At 41.6% G+C, this 18,216-nt stretch overlaps 1 protein-coding gene across 3 annotated transcripts in view; it reads left to right on the forward strand.

The window, feature by feature from the left end:
* Positions 1–17,199, forward strand: part of KIF16B (kinesin family member 16B) — a 414,534-nt gene extending 397,335 nt beyond the window's left edge. For 2 of the 3 annotated variants that reach the window (XM_069768754.1, XM_069768755.1), the window contains one exon: positions 15,118–17,199. In XM_069768754.1, the coding sequence (XP_069624855.1) occupies positions 15,118–15,276 (159 nt within the window). In that variant the 3' untranslated portion in view covers positions 15,277–17,199. The remainder of the gene's footprint in view (positions 1–15,117) is intronic. The other variant, XM_069768753.1, reaches the window with a different exon arrangement.
* The last annotated feature ends 1,017 nt before the right edge of the window (positions 17,200–18,216 follow it).

Consider the following 18,216-nt stretch of genomic DNA (forward strand, 5'->3'; position numbering starts at 1 on the left):
CACACCAGACTCAGTCCACTGCTTCCTCAGGTTCCCGAAGGTCTGGAATCGGTCCTTCTCCACAATCTTCCTCAGGGTCCGGTCTCCTCTTCTCGTTGTACAGCGTTTTCTGCCACATTGTTTCCTTCCAACAGACTTACCATTGAGGTGCCTTGATACAGCACTCTGGGAACAGCCTATTTGTTGAGAAATTTCTTTCTGGGTCTTACCCTCTTGCTTGAGGGTGTCAATGATGGCCTTCTTGACATCTGTCAGGTCGCTAGTCTTACCCATGATGGGGGTTTTGAGTAATGAACCAGGCAGGGAGTTTATAAAAGCCTCAGGTATCTTTTGCATGTGTTTAGAGTTAATTAGTTGATTCAGAAGATTAGGGTAATAGGTCGATTAGAGAACCTTTTCTTGATATGCTAATTTATTGAGACAGGTTTTTTGGGTTATCAGGAGTTGTATGCCAAAATCATCAGTATTAAAACAATAAAAGACCTGACAAATTTCAGTTGGTGGATAATGAATCTATAATATATGAAAGTTTAATTGTAATCATTACATTATGGTAAATAATGAAATTTAACACTATATGCTAATTTTTTGAGAAGGACCTGTATGTCTCACCCAGCAGGACAGCAGCTGGAATGGAGAATCTGTCAGCTATGTCTCACCCAGCTGGAACAGGGAATCTGTCATCTATAAGTATCTTACCCAGCTGGACAGCAGCTGGAACTGAGAATCTTGTCAGCTGTGTCTTACCCAGCTGGAACAGGGAATCTGTCATCTATGTCTCACCCAGCTGTAACGGGGTATCTGTCAGCTATGTCTCACCCAGCGGGACAGCAGCTGGAACGGGGAATCTGTCATCTATGTCTCACCCAGCTGTAACGGGGTATCTGTCAGCTATGTCTCACCCAGCGGGACAGCAGCTGTAACTGAGAATCTGTCAGCTGTGTCTTACCCAGCTGGAACAGGGTATCTGTCATCTATGTCTCACCCAGCTGTAACGGGGTATCTGTCAGCTATGTCTCACCCAGCGGGACAGCAGCTGGAACGGGGAATCTGTCATCTGTCTCACCCAGATGAAATGGAGAATCTGTCATCTATGTCTCACCCAGCAGGACAGCAGCTGGAACGGAGAATCTGTCATCTGTCTCACCCAGCAGGACAGCAGCTGGAACTGAGAATCTGTCAGCTGTGTCTCACCCAGCTGGAATGGAGAATCTGTCAGATATGTCTAACCCAGCTGGAACGGGGAATGTGTCATCTGTCTCACCCAGCTGGACACCAGCTGGAGCGGGGATTATGTCATCTATGTCTCACCCAACTAGAACAGGGAAGCTGTCATCTGTCTCACCCAGCGGGACAGCAGCTGGAATGGTGATCGTTAGCTATGTCTCACCCAGCTGGAACAGGGAAGTTGTCATCTATGTCTCACCCAGCGGGACAGCAGCTGGAACGGAGAATCTGTCATCTATGTCTCATCCAACTTGAACAGGGAAGCTGTCATCTATGTCTCACCCAGCGCGACAGCAGCTGGAATGGAGAATCTGTCATCTATGTCTCATCCAGCTGGAACAGGGAAGCTGTCATCTATGTCTCACCCAGCAGGACAGGAGCTGGAACGGAGAATCTGTCAGATATGTCTCACCCAGCTGGAACAGGGAAGCTGTCATCTATGTCTCACCCAGCAGGACAGCAGCTGGAATGGAGAATCTGTCAGATATGTCTCACCCAGCCGGAACTGGGAATCTGTTATTTATATCTCACCTAGCAGGACAGCAGCTGGAACAAGGATTATGTCATCTATGTCTCATCCAATTAGAACGGGGAACCTGTCATCTGTCTCACCCAGCAGGACACCAGCTGGAATGAGGATTATGTCATCTATGTCTCATCCAGCTGGAACGGGGAATCTGTCATCTATGTCTCACAAAGCTGGAACAGGGAAGTTGTCATCTACGTCTCACCCAGCGGGACAGCTGCTGGAACGGGGAATCTGTCCATTATGTCTCACCCAGCTGGAACAGAGAATCTGTCATCTATGTCTCACCAAGCTGGAACGGGGAATCTGTCATCTATGTCTCACCAAGCTGGAACAGGGAAGTTGTCATCTACGTCTCACCCAGCTGGAACAGAGAATCTGTCATCTATCTCTCACCCAGCTGGAACGGAGAATCTGTCAGCTATGTCTCACCCAGCTGGAACGGGGAATCCCTTTGCCAACATAGTTCCTACTACTTTATGTAGCGCTTTGCAAGATTTTAAAACATGACCAGGCTTGAGCTGGCTGGACTCCATCATACATACTATGAACGGCCAAATGTGCATCCTTTGAATAAAGAAGACCTTTCACCAATTTTAGCATGTTAAACTGGCTACATCATGGTATATTGGCTGCATAGCTGAATAACATGTATTTTTTAAACTTTTTTGAATACTCTTCTATGTTCTGGAAGTATTAGTGTGGTAATTTAGGTGATAACGTACGCAAAGCTCAAGGGGGTGTTGTTAGAATTTGGCTCTGGGGGTGTGTAAATATTCCCCTGCATGACAGTGACCATTCATTAGCAGGAGGAATTATACAGTGAAAAAAAAGACTATGCCCCTAGAGACGCTTAAAACAGGCTTTTTCTCTGTGAGACATGTAATGACACCCAGCCCTGCTCTCCTGACTCATCTCAATTTTGACACCCAACGGGTTTACTAGCAGGGAAGAATAATGCAGCATATTTGTGTATTTTTACAAACACCTCTAGTAACTTCCATCTCAGGGCACTGTTAACTCTTCTCTACTTCCACTCCCCTTCTATACTGACTTCTATGAGATGTGAGATGCTAGATGTGTTTGTAATGACAAATGGGTTTGCTGTGCTCTCCACAGCAGGAGTAGAGATCATGGAGAAGAACAAGGTTGTGTCATTACTTGCACAGATGAAACCAAGTCTAATCTTCTTTTTATCCCCTACATAATGCCTCCTGCTTATGATTGGCCAACATCATGCAGGTGAAAAATGTACACCGCTTTAAAGTTGAATCAGTTGAATCTCTAATGCCCTTATAAAAATTAGAGTTAATATTTCGACAACGGAGGCGAGAAATAAAAAAAAATAAAAACTGTTTTACTCAGCCCTGCAGCCACTACTCCTTAATATGGAAAGGATACTAAAAGTAGCGAAAGGTCCTCTTTAAATAGGCAGAGTGGTATAAGGCGATGCTGGGTAGCTTAGTAACTGGTGTTTCTGGGCATATTGAAATCCGACATCCACCACCCTTGTCCATTATGCCGACTCTGCACCCTGTTCTGAATCGCATGTTGCATATGAGTTGCACATACATGCTAGAAGACGTTTGGTAAAATCACCAAAAGGAGCCCTTATGTCTGCGAATATGACCTTTCGAGTGACAGCCTAGATTGACATGTCTTTAGCTTTACGTGAACTGGTAGAATTTAGATCCATATTGCAATATATCTTTGTACTGTTATTGCGCATAGTCATCCTAAGGGATGAGCTTTATAAAGTTATTCTAGGAAAAGAAGTCTGTTGTCATTTTTTTCTTTTCTGTATTCAGTTAACAATAGAAGCAGTGAAATATAATCGTTTTCTGTCCCGGCTGGTATCATAGCGGCCTCCGCTTCTTTATTATGAAGTTTTCAAATTAATTAGTACAAAGAGTCTATTATTTCTTTAGCAAAGCACCTCACATTATCCTGAAAATGGCAAAGCCGAGAACGCTTGTGTTCTTCACTCGCTGTAGACAGTATGGCATTAATGTATGCATTTCCTCTACGCCTGAAACGCTCTGCTGTTAAAAACCTGTCAATCCACGCTAGTCAAAAAAGCAAAACTGCCTTCTAACCACAGTGTGACAAAGATGAGACATAAGAGCCGGCTTTTTGGTGCCCCAAAAAAGTGTCACTTCCCAGGCAGGCACCAATACATTTCTCATACATTGCTTCAAGAACATGAATAGTAAGATTAATTACATGTCTACCGGCACCGTGAGCAAAATAAAGTAAGAAATACAGTAGAGTTCATTATTAACAGTAATTTAATATACCATGTTGCATTATTTTGCAGCATGACAGCTTAATTATATAAAATTTCAAAGGTCGTGTGATCCGTTAGTTTTACTCTTATGGTTTTTAAAAATTGTTTATTTTGACCGAGTATAAAGGAGTTGAAAGAACCTATTGTTACAACGTGGTACATTACATACGTTGAAGTATTATTAAAGTGCATACATTATATGTACATTAACATAAAAGATAAGTACCGTATATAGCACTGTATCACCCACACAGGGAAAATGGTTTTGACCCTCAACTTGGAGCAATTGACGGGATACTTGTTCCCTTATTCCACAGGTTTGGCTGGATTCACTGTGTTCATTCATATTTGTGCTTATAAAACCGAATGGTAGGTGAAGAACCCCATTTATTTGAGTAAGATCGCCCATCGCGGTACCAGTTATTCTCTCTTGCAGTCAGTAGTACAGAAAAGATTGATGAAAACCCTAAGTAAGGTTAACAATGCTACTGGAGCCTTAGCGCTACGTTCAGAAACCGCTCAAGACCTTGCTAGAAGTGTTCACAGTACCATAGGCAGGAAGGTTGAAATTATACAAGCATCAGTTTCATTTTACCTATTGTATAATAATCTTGTAATATCGGCCTAATATAAGTGCTAAAATGGATCAATTAGTTTGCTGGTTAGAACGACTCTAGTCGAAATACCAATGCTCGGCGTGCTTCCATAACAAGTTACACTGATTATTCATGTGAATGCCACCGATTTCTCTACATAAGTTTGATACATTATTCAGTGTTGTCTTTAAGCCTTTTGTCACCTTGAGCCGACTTGCCAGCAGCGGTGTTCTGTGTTCTCCAGGCCACCACTGTGCACCTGCATCCTGTCACTCTTCTGACGGGTCATGTTTATGCAGCACCATCTACTGGCCTCTTAAACAGTCAGTGTGCCCTAAATACCATGATCCCATTCAATGCCGACATGCCCCAATATTATTGGAGAACGGAGTCTGAGCAATAAGGTTCATTTGTAGTGATAAGCAAATATACTCGTTGCTCGGGTTTTCCGGAGCACGCTCGCGTGACCTCCAAGTATTTGTTAGTGTTCGGAGATTAATTTTTCATCGCCTCAGCTGAATGATTTACAGCTATTAGCCAGGCTGAGTACATGTGGGGGTTGCCCGGTTGCTAAGGAATCCCCACATGTAATCAAGCTGGCTAATAGCTGTAAATCATTCAGCTGCCGGGATGAAAACTAAATCTCCGAACACTAACAAATACTCGGAGGTCACCCGGGCGTGCTCGGGAAAACCCGAGCAACAAGTACACTCACTCATCACTATTCTTTTGGTTCGTGGCTATCGGCAATTCGGTTTGGTCGTCTTTTCACCTTTTCCAACCCTGACCACTACTTGACTGCACCTGCCTTGGTCCATGCACTGCCTGACAATTCCTAAGGCAGGATTTGTGCATTGGTTCCACATCCAGATATCAGCCGTTGCTAATGAAGACTATTCTGGAAGTGGCAACCTAGGTCATTCCCTGTGTGGACCCCGCTTGAAGGGCTCAAGGGGCATAACTTACAATCCCTTAGACTTCACTTCCTGATTAGTTCTATGCAAAATCCGTTTGTGACCCCATTGTTTCATTTCTCAAGTACACCATGTTTCCTGTAGATTTTCTCTCTGAAGCAGAAGGTTCAATTACTGAATTCACCTGGTGGAGATTGTGTAGACTTCATCTGTCCTATTCGGGTGAATGGAACCGATTTGCAAATGCATAAAGAAAATCTGTAGAGTATACATTCACCCTTAATATTTTAATTTTCTACTTCCCATTTAAGGCAGGACATAGTTGTTTTTCCAAAAATATGTATATACTAATGCTGAAAAGGTATTTGAGTGATATATAATCAAAACCAAACATAGAGTTTATGATATAACAGCTCGGTAAATTATAGTCTTAATGTTACGCAGTAATTACATTGTTGAATGATACAGAGTAACAGGTCATACAACAACCCTATCAATCAGCACCACGCGATCTCGTACCAACAGTCTCTATATAGCAGAATCACGTTATGTATGAATAACTGCCGATTTGTTTTGCTGTTGGATTCATTTTTATTGTAGCAATAAGCGCATAAAAGCCTAATATATCTTATAGTGTAATTGTACATTGTCTTCCTATATGCTTATGGCAGAGTGCTTTTATTCTAAATCATGTGAGGTTTTACTTTTTGCAGGTAATGAAGTCCTACACTAGTTATTTAATCTATGAATCCAGTGATGATCCTAAATCCATTAATAAATGAACTTAGAAATCCAAGGGTTTCCTTTTATTTATACTACACGGTTCTGAAGCATTAATAAGTTACGACTTTAACATCGTTTTTTTTCTATCGTGATGTAGCGCAAAACACTGGTACATTATAACATCTCCTCTGAGTGGTATCTGTATTTCAATTTCCTAATAGAGTGCACTAGTTAAAGGGGTAGTCCTGGCATAAAATATTATAAAGACAGTTTCATTATTTAAAAAAATAGATAAATAACTTCATTTATCCTAAGTCATATTGCACGACTCGTTTAAAGGGTTGATTGTGACTTGTAGCATCGCTACTTCCAACAGGTGGCGCTATAGAGTCCTCTTTTTCTCAGAAGAGGCAATTTTCATTTAGCAAATCACAATGTTTTGCTTAGGCAGGTATTCATTCTAGTACTTTAAAACGGTCACTATCATTCTACACTGATTGAAATGTTAATAGGGCAGGTACCTGTGAGCATGTTCATTAGTAAGTTCCATTTCTGTGACCTGAAGAGAGAACCTATACTATGTACTGTCAAGCTGCATCCAGGTTACAGCAGCAGCTCAGTATGCAATACTACAGGATCAGCAGCCTTCTCTTACTTCAGCACCCTATTATTTCCAGTATTAGGTCAGAAAGACAGGGGGAACAGCAATGTGAGCGGCCTTTTGTTCAGAACCCCTGTTATCTCCATTATGAGATCAGGTACACAGTGTGGACAGCAGTGTGATCTGTCTCTTCTTAACTCAGCACCTCTCATATCTGCAGTATTAGATCAGAATCACAGGATGGAAAGCAGTGGATACAGCCTCTTCTTAACTCAGTCCTCTGGTATCTCCTTTATTTGAGTAGATACAGGGTGGACAGCAGTGTGAGCAGCCTCTTCTTACCTCCGCACCCCTGGTATCTTCAGTATTAGATCAAACAGAGAGGGTGGACAGCAGTATTAGCAGCCTCTTCTTACCTCAGCAGCTCTGGTGTCTCCAGCATTAGATCAGACAGGGTGGACAGCAGTGTGAGCAGCCTCTTCTTACCTCCGCACCCCTGGTATCTTCAGTATTAGATCAAACAGAGAGGGTGGACAGCAGTGTTAGCAGCCTCTTCTTACCTCAGCAGCTCTGTTGTCTCCAGTATTAGATCAGACAGGGTGGACAGCAGTGTGAGCAGCCTCTTATTACCTAGGCAGCTCTGGTGTCTCCAGTATTAGATCAGATAGGGTGGACAGCAGTGTGAGCAGCCTCTTCTCACCTCAGCATCTCTGGTGTCTCCGGTATTAGATCAGACAGGGTGGACAGCAGTGTGAGCAGCCTCTTCTCACCTCAGCAGCTCTGGTGTCTCCGGTATTAGATCAGACAGGGTGGACAGCAGTGTGAGCAGCCTCTTCTTACCTAGGCTGCTCTGGTGTCTCCAGTATTAGATCAGACAGGGTGGACAGCAGTGTGAGCAGCCTCTTCTCACCTCAGCAGCTCTGGTGTCTCCGATATTAGGTCAGACAGGGTGGACAGCAGTGTGAGCAGCCTCTTCTTACCTCCAGTATTAGATCACAATATTCATAGGAATAACATCTGCCTTCTCAGTGGCACCACTCGTAATAACATTAGGATACTTTTCCGTAATTTTAATAAGACGGTGACTTTTTTATGCACTACAGTGATTACCTCTTTGCATAAAACAAATATGATTTGCAAAATAAACATAAATATATATTAATTTTTTTTTTTGCATTTTCTTCTTTTCATACCTAGAGAACTAAGTCCATAACATTGAAGATCATTCAATAGGTTCAGACTTGTTACTAAGACCTTATCGGTTGGTGCCCAAAATAATCTATTAAATCTTGTTGATGAAACGTGTTGTGGGTACTCTGATAACATTAGGTGCACTCAAAATCAGTACATGTAAGTCAAAAGGTCAAAGAAAATCTACCTGCTGCAAACTTTGAATTTAATTCATATTATTGCTTGACCTGTACACACTGGATATGTAGAATAAATGATAAGACTTCGATATAATGGCCTGTTAAAGAAAACTGGGTCACTAGTGGAAAGCAGAAATAAATTCCCAAAGGGACCTGAGGTTTTTCATTAGGCAACAATGTACTATTTGGCTATCACTGCCATAAGTGTGGCCCTTATATAAATGTTCCAGTAATAACCTGCAGAGCTATCGGGGGTGTCACGTTGCCATATTTGCCCTGCAGATCTGTTAGAACAAGCAGCCTATTTTCTAATATCCAGCACCTGCAGACTACAGCACTGTGGAATATAATGCTACTGTATATAGAAAGTGAGGCTTTATACTAAAGTTGTGCACAGAGTTCATGGTTAAACAAACTTCGAAACAATTATTAGGTCAATTCACATACGTCAACGATTAAGTTGGTCAATTATCACTATAGAAACATTGACCTAAGAAAAATAAAGCAAAAAGAAAAACAACAACTTAAAGGCACAAAAAGATCTTAGTATTTGAGAATCCTGTGGTGTCCTACATCACGTATCTTGGGGAAATTAAATTAGGCTGGAATGCACTGGCGAGTGGCTTTTCTAAAATAAAGAATCAATAACAAGTTAGCTTAATGCCGGGCAGACTGAAGCGTGGCTGCATGCTCTACTTTCCTCTCACATCTAAACGATTGAATGGCTCCCATCTCATTTCAGCCTCTTCAGTAAACTCCTAATGATCTCAATTGCTGTGTCAGGGGGTCACACAGCCTGCCTGACAACTGTCTCTTCTTGTCTACCTCTTTAGAGTGTTTCTGAACATTCCCATATCTGTCACTGTGCTTCACTACCCACATAACTAAACAGCCGGCTTATCCGCCCCGGGAGATCAAAAACAATTGGCATTGTGCATCCAATGTAGGAGTCTTTTATAATATCAATTTCTTGTAGAAAGATTTTTTTCCTATGGGTGGATTTCTTATAAATGATTACTCTTGGAAATTATGTAGCTATTACTGATGTACTCCTAATAGACATGAGCAAACCGGGTCGAACTATGCTGCTCCGGCACTCCGTGGCAGCGCCTGCTTCCTTGCCCAATAATCGAATGCCAGCATCGGAGGTGCCTCTGGTGATTACAGGACCTCATGTGACATAACGATGGTGTTAAAAGGCTGGCAGAGGAAGTTCCCACCGCGCTGTTCCAATTTTCATGAAAAACCCAAGTGGTCGCATGGTAGTGCAAATCTTTTTGCTAATCTCTTAACACCTATCGATTTAAGCGGTTCTGAACAGATAAATTATTAATGGGGTTGTCCGACTGCAGTGGTCAGATTGGAACGGGATGTCGCACTGCGTTTGTCACCTGCTGTTAAAACGCTTCAGCGGCCATGTGACCAACTAGTCGGACATCATCGCTCTTGCCTTTACTGGGATTAGAAACAGTGAGTATGCCCCATTTGTATTTTTTTTTTATCGTCCCTGCTTTTTCCAAGAACTTGTTTTTAGAAGTTGGACAACCCCTCTATTAATACTAATTTATAGAGATTATTTGAAAGCAAAATAGTGTATATTTTGGATACTAAATACTGCTGCGGTCTGTAGCGCTTATACTAGACTATAGGCTTGAGCGAAACGGATCGGACAAATTCAAAAGTCGACGACTTTTGGCAAAGTCGGGTTTCATGAAACCCGACCCGATCCTAGTGTGGGATCGGCCATGCGGTCGGCGATCTTCGCGCCAAAGTCGCGTTTCGTATGACGCGCTTGGCGCCATTTTTTCAGCCAATGAAGGAGCGTGGGCAGAGTCATGACATAGGTCTTAGGGGTGTGGATGCCTATCGCCATCTTGTCGCTTGTGCGCTGTAGCGATTTGCAATGTGTAACACCAGCTTTTCTGTTCAGGGACGGGAGAGAGAGAGAGGAAAAAAATACCCATTGACTTTGCATTGGGTTTCATGTTTTGGTCGATCCCCGACTTTTCGCCATAATCGGCCGATTTCACTCGACTCCACTTTTGAGATAGTCGGGTTTCGCGAAACCCAACTCGACCCTAAAAAAGTAAAAGTCGCTCAAACCTACTAGACTATTGCCTGACTGTCTATGGAGTGTGCACTGTAGGGTTTAAGGTACATCCACAAGTGATAAAATCCACACCAAATGTCGTATGGGGAAGAGTTAGTCACTAATTTTACAGTTGCCGGTTAACTTAAACTCTACTCTGAAATTTTAGGTTGTATTTGCATCTGATTTTATCTGGACTCTTGTGCTAGAAAACTATAGCTTAAGATTTTACTTTTGAAACACAAAAATAGTCCTGTCATTTTACATCTAGGTTCAGTTAGTCATGCCAGTTTATCAGACCAACTGTGAATACATGTATTATGTCTGCTAATCATCCGTGTGAAGTGCCTGGGTGCTGCTCGATTTTTTTTTTTTTCTCGGACAGCAGAAAAACACCCATTGAGTATGTTCTATTCCAGACATGGGCAAAGTCCGGCCCTCTGGCTGTTCTAGTCCAGCCCGCTGACCAAGACAGCCGAAGGGCTGAAGCAGTGAAGCGGGCCACACCGTGCCGGCTTCTCCATCGCCGCTATCTGTATCATCGGCGGAGATCAGTGTCGGGCACAACAGGCAGGTATGTAGCAACTGATAGATAATATAATACCTGCGCTGAGTAAAAAAATCCTCCACTCTATATGACCAAATGTTACCACAAGAAAGATATAGAATTTACCAGACACTGACCATATTATTGTGAAATTAACCACAAAGTAGCGAAAACAACGCTATGTAAGAAACCAGGATAGTTTTGTCTCAAAATACATAGATATTGCAAATGATATGGACTTTTACCTCTATTATCTACAGTGGTGACGTGGGATCTTCTTGTAGTGCTCTTTATTGAAGATGTCGGCTGTTACCGCGGGTCCGATGGTAATCTTCAGGTAGAGCAGCTTTGGGCGCTGCCCCGGCCGGTGGCAAAACGCTCCAGGCTCGCCTACCACGTGGAATGAATGAGCGCTTGAATAGCCGCTAGGTTCTCTGCCGAAGCAGGACCTTCCGTGACGTCACGGTCACGTGAATGTTCACGTGACTGGGCTAAGGGAAGCGAAACGGACCAATTCCAATGCGTTTCGGAACTGACGTGTTCCGAAACGCGTTGGAATTGGTCCATTTCGCTTCCCTTAGCCCAGTCACGTGAACATTCACGTGACCGTGACGTCACGGAAGGTCCTGCTTCGGCAGAGAACCTAGCGACTATTCAAGCGCTCATTCATTCCACGTGGTAGGTGAGCCTGGAACGTTTTGCCACCGGCCGGGGCAGCGCCCAAAGCTGCTCTACCTGAAGATTACCATCGGACCCGCGGTAACAGCCGACATCTTCTATAAAGAGCACTACAAGAAGATCCCACGTCACCACTGTAGATAATAGAGGTAAAAGTCCATATCATTTGCAATATCTATGTATTTTGAGACAAAACTATCCTGGTTTCTTACATAGCGTTGTTTTCGCTACTTTGTGGTTAATTTCACAATAATATGGTCAGTGTCTGGTAAATTCTATATCTTTCTTGTGGTAACATTTGGTCATATAGAGTGGAGGATTTTTTTACCCAGCGCAGGTATTATATTATCTATCATTTTTATAGACTACGATACTAAAGGGTGGATTTGTATCATTACTTGCTGGGGGTTCTTGAGGTTAGAAGCGCTACTGGTCTCTTTATATTTAGGTATGTAGCAACTACCTGCCTGTTAGTGCTTAGGCACAATTTTTTTAAATTTTTTTAAAGTCCTAGATATCCCTTTTAATCCTTCCATTGCCATATGTAAGCCATACAAGCGATCAACGGAATGCAACTTCTAGTTCACTGAAGGGGCCAAAAAGTTTAATTGAGATCACAAATTGTCAATCTCCATGCCAATACTGTAAAATCCACTGCGCATCCAACTGTTGTGGATGTGCCCTCCAAAGGCTGTCTGTGTAATGAATGGACATGTCCTCCAGACAAGGAGACTCTTTGTAGGCAGTATCTACTCTGACCAATATAGAGGAGTGTCCAGATCCCGGAGTTTTTTTTTTTTTTTTTTAGAAACATGCAACCCCCTTTAATGTAGCACTTTCTGCTACATTGCATTTTTGAAGATTTTTTTTCTCTACACAAATTACTGTGCAGTACTTGGATTAAAGGATACACTTCACAGAATGCATATCCACGTATCAAGATCTGTGGAGACACCGAACTATCAGGGGCATCACAAAGTAGATGTACGGTTTGAGATGCCCCAACTCTGGTTGATACAAAAATCCTCAAGAATAATGTAAAATATTAAATTGAAAAAAGAATACTCCCCTTCTCTCCTCTAACGCTGCCTGGGTAGCCTGTACGTCTTTCTGCTGGACAAGCACATGATCACTGCAGCCAATCACTAGCCACTGAGGTAACCATTGCAATTTTAGGAGGAAGGGTTGGAATCCCCTTAAACTACAATATAGTGCTCTGAAATAAATGTGCAGCTGTGCCCTCTAAGACTATAGACACAGGAGTAAAGAAGCCGCTGATGAAAATATTCAATACTTAGCTGATCGCAAATTCTAGGCCTAATCGTTCTTGTAACTTTAATCATTCAAACTTATCAGTCATTCCACTTTTTTTATTTATGTGGGAAAAGGGTTTTTAGGATGATTCATGTCAAACACTTTGGTAGCTGCTTGCCAAGGCCATTCCAAAAGATGACAAGCTGTCACTGCTGGCCCGAATTGCGTGGTAAATTCAATTCCTTTGTTGTCATTTGTGAATAGCTGTGACATGACTTATTTTGATTTGTGCTTGCAAGGCTTGATCCATCACTAGTCGGGCCTGTCTGGAAATTCCTGTGGGTTGAGACTTAAAAAGGGGAGATATCTGTAGACTGACAGAACCTCAGCCCCATTTACTAATTTATGGGCTATAAATGTCAATGCTGTAGGTTTCCAGCTGCCATAAAAGGTGGACACTGGTGCTTCTGCTGTAAGAATTAGGCTATGTTCACACCTTGCGTCGGGTCCCTGCGGGTTCTCCCGCAGCGGATTTGATAAATCTGCAGGGCAAAACAACTGCGGTTCTCCCTGCAGATTTATCGCGGTTTGTTCCGCGTTTTCCGCTGCGGGTTTCCGCCTATACTATTGATGCTGCATATGCAGCAATATGCAGCATCAATAGTAATGTTAAAAATAATAAGAATTGGTTATACTGACCCTCTGATGTCCGGATCTCCTGGGCGCTGCACCCGGCGGTCCGGTTCCTAAGATGCTGTGGGAGAAGGACCCTTCGTGACGTCACGGTCATGTGACCGCGACGTCACCGCAGGTCCTGGTCGCACAGCAACTCTGACCGGACAGCCGCGTGCAGCGCCCAGGAGCTCCGGACATCAGAGGGTGAGTATAACCAGATTTTTTATTTTTTAACCCCAAATATGGTTCCCAGGGCCTGGAGGAGAGTCTCCTCTCCTCCACCCCGGGTACCACCCGCACATTATCCGCTTACTTCCCGCAACGTGGGCACAGCCCCATGCGGGAAGTAAGCGGTTCAATGTATTCCTATGGGTGCAGAATCGCAGCGATTCTGCACAAAGAAGTGACATGCTGCGGGTTGTAAACCGCTGCGTTCCCGCGCGGTTTTTCCCGCAGCATGTGCACAGCGGTTTGCGGTTTCCATAGGGTTTACATGTTACTGTAAACGCTATGGAAACTGCTGCGGACCCGCAGCATCAAAATCGCGGCGGTTCCGCGGTAAAAACCGCTAAGTGTGAATATAGCCTTACTGTAGGTAGAATTTCTATCATATGAAGGTAATTAGAATTTTGCAAAAATAGTGTATTTAGGTACTTTTTTATGTACTGTATTTTTTTATATGTAGAAATAAATAATTTATTTTAATTAAAAAAAATCTATTTTGAATAGATTGTCCAAATAACGTTTGCCTTTTCTGGCCTTCTTTTTGCTAAATTCAATTAGGCTCAGTGTAGTGTATTTATCTCTACTGGTGGCCCTGTATCTTTCACCACTCCAGTGGTCATACCAGTTTAATTGCCTTGCCAACCATGTGCCACCAACCCATAGCTAAATCGGTCTTATGCCATATATGTAGGTCTCACCGCTGAGAGCACTGATGGGTTATAACCATCACAAGCATTTGTTTGGCATATCATTAGTGAATAAAACTTTAACAAATAATGGCATAACCAATGGCTGAACTGGAATTTACCAGGTAAGTATTCCCAATGTGGAAACAATTTAAAAAAATAATCCTGCAAAGCTTTGTGTAGCATGAATTGTTTATACTATCTTTTCATTTTGGTAAGTAGTGAACTAAAAATGTATGACTTGGGCCATCAGGGGTTTAAATTAAACAGAAGACTCAGTTTGCCAATTTTATCCTTGTACCACGTTCATGCTATACACTGGGAGAAAATTTTACTGCGTATGATTTACCTTTAAGAAACATTCAGGATAAATTACTAAATGAGTGCCAGCTAGAATGTGCTGATTTTACTGATCCATCATTATGAGATATTCATCTACAGCATGTTCTTGACCCTTAAAAATCTATTAAAATTTCAATAAATACATTCCTAATGGACCCGAGAGAACATCTTCCAGCCAGAAATATTTCAATGCCAAGGTACCTTGTAAAAGGAAAGTTTGAAGGCCAGTGTTTGCTATATGTTTTGAGACACCTCTTTGGCACAAAACAACTGTTAGCTCAGGCAGGTTCTAAATTTATTTTCTCAAAAATAGAAGTAATTCAGTTGTAAATTTAATTTCAGTTTTTAACATAATGGCTGTTTTTGTCCCTTTTTAGAAATACCTCCGAAACTTTTTCTCTGTGATGCTGAAGTCTCCAACATCGCCTCTGCATATCGATAAGGTCAGCCTGACCCTCTCCAAACATACAATTTGCGAATTTTCACCTTTCTTTAAGAAAGGAGTTTTTGACTACAGCAGCCATGGTACTGGCTAAGAATGGAAACAAGTGTGCCTTTCTATATATCGTGTCTAAGGAAAAGCAACAATGACGACATGTCTCTAAGATAAACACGCTGCACTTCCATGTCATTTCTGTTTCACCTGAAGAACACACTTTATGGCACAATGTATTGTGGCACAGTGAATGATATCAGTGCAGATGTCTGTAGCCTGGAATGACATCAGGCCGGTTCGAAGGAACTCAACAGATCGTCTGCCTTTCTGGTTTGGAAGATGTTTCTCAACAGATAAGATGTCTCACGCTGTTTTATTGGCTGAACCAAGTTTCTTTATTAATTGAGGCTTATTCCATGAATGATGGAAGCAGAGTTCCTTTATTTTAGGGAGGACATTCCTACTGCACATCTGATGGTATCCCACAGATAAAGCACAGAACCATCACAGAAATAATTTCAATACATAAGGGCATCTATAAGGTGACTAGTAGTGATGAGCGAACGTGCTTGGATAACGTTTTATCAGAAGATGTTGCAGAGTGTCTTTGGCATACTCAAAAAATATGTCTGAGTTCTCGTAGCTGCATGTCTCGCGGTTGTTAGACAGCTGCAACACATGCAAGGATTGCCTGTTAGGCAATCTGTGATCGTATTGTGGCTGTTTAATAACCACGAGACATGCAGTTATGGGAACTCGAACATATTTTTTGAGCACACTGAAGACACTCGGTTAACAGTTGAGCATGGTCTAATAAGACCTTATCCGAGCACATTCGCTCATCACTAGTGACTAGTCAATAAAATGAACATCTTACATTTTATACATGAAAGAACCTTTGGAACATCAAACCTGCACATTCTATAAAGACTGCCTGCGTCATTGTCCCAAATAATAAATTCCTTGAAATGGTGTGATGTGTAATGTTACATTTTCCATCTCAATAGTTGTGCAAGAACTCTCCTGCCTCCATTAACTTCTAAATGCATTCTCAGCCAAAAACTGTGCAAGAAACGTTTCACCTAAGATTTTGAAGCTTGGCATGTGTCTCAAATAGTAAAACATATATTTTTTTATTCTAACTTCCGCCCCCTTTAATTTATTCTTATTGCCCCTACAGCAGTCATTACATCTCACTAATGCCAGATGTGCAGGGATCGATGATTAGTAGCAGTGGAAGAGGAAAGAAAGAGTATTTGGAAGTCATTATTTTAAGAAGTTTGTTTTACTAGGGGCACATAGTCTAAAAACCTTGAGAAAACACGGATAAATTAGAGGTTAGTTTACAGTAGCAAGATCTGTTGTACAGCAGTTAGTCATTATCTGTGACTAACCTAAGGAGGTATTCCCAACATTTAAAATTAAAACTTATCCAAATGATTGTTGAGACCTCCACCGATCCTAAGAGTGGAACTCTGAAGTAGAACAGTGGCCTTCATGCATGCCACTACTCCATTAATTCTCTATAGTATTGCTGGAGATGGCCAAGAACATACGCAATGAATGGAGCATGGACAGCCACCACTTTATTCCAATGACGCATTTCGGAGCCCCGTTCTTTGGATGGTTTGGATAGTTAGAATTACGTTTAAGGTTGCTCAAAGCATGTTATTATTATGTAAGATTAATTATTAATGCTGTAGCTGAAAAAATATTAATTTGATATTGCTAATAGCCAATATACACACTGACAGTTCTACAGTATGCATGGTGACAGTCAAGTAGTCTAGTTGCCTCTATTTCTAACAGCTTGACCACTTTGCCGTGTGTTCTGGTGGAGCAGTGTTCTTCTTAACTATGTAAATTTAAGCCAGATTATTTTTGTCCAAACTAATATAGTGAGTCTTCATGGCCGCGTTTTTGTTTGAGGAAAGGGAGAGATTTCCCTGATAATTCATACTGGCAAAATTTTTGTTGGTCTATGGCCAGGTTAACAAAGCTTTGACTAGAAAGCTGCTCCTCTAAAAAAAAAAAAAAATGTAGAGAATGTATAATATTAAAATACAGCCAAATATATAAGTACCTTCAGTTTGTTAGCCTTAAATTACGGGCCAATTTTGGAGTATGTAGTCTGATTTAGCAATACAATGTTCTAATCCAAGAATTTATGCCATTGATGTATATATAGATCTGTTTATATAATGATCTACAGTGTCATAAAAATCCTCATCAAATCCCTAATTAACAAAGCACTAAAGATTGTTTTAACTACACATAATTAATGAAAGTGAGTGTACAGTATGTAGGGGAAGCTTTGTAATGGCTAATGGTATCCAAGCACATCCAGATAACGTGAAGACACTAAGGTATTGGGTCATATATAAACCAAATCAACGTTCAAAATCAATGTCCTATCACTGTTGTACACTACAGCTGTCAAATGGTAAATATGTACTTCATTTTTGTGCCCATGTGAAAAGATAAACACCCCCAGAAATACATTACATTTGTACCCCCATTTGTCTTGTGACACTCTACGGCTCCATCAGGGGTTACCTCTGAATCTGACAGTTATAGTCGCACGGTACAAATGCAGTGTGAACAGGGTCTACTCCTTCCAATAAAGTAATGGTGGTCAATACTGGTTGTCACTTAGACTTTACAATTTAACCATCACATTTGGTTAAATCTAAGAGCTTCCCATGTTAGTAATATGCACAAAATTGTACATTTTTCTAAACCTCCACCTAAGTTATATACATAAGTTCAGTCATTTGCCTGAAATTTGTAGGCTGGACGTACTTGGACAGAGGATTTTTCATATTTTTGACTAGAGCTAGGACATTTAAAATGTTTTCCTCATAGGAAATAGTTAAATGTCACATGCCACTCTCTTTTTTTCCACCCAAAATTTACCTTTGGTAACAGCAGTTAAATTCCAACATGCTACCCAGTGTCACAATTTTGGGTGATAATGTTGCCTATATAGCACCAGTGTTAACAAGATATAATCAGTTTTTAATAACTATGCCCCAAGACT

Source organism: Ranitomeya imitator, chromosome 5, assembly GCF_032444005.1.
Source record: "Ranitomeya imitator isolate aRanImi1 chromosome 5, aRanImi1.pri, whole genome shotgun sequence".
Classification (NCBI taxonomy): domain Eukaryota; kingdom Metazoa; phylum Chordata; class Amphibia; order Anura; family Dendrobatidae; genus Ranitomeya; species Ranitomeya imitator.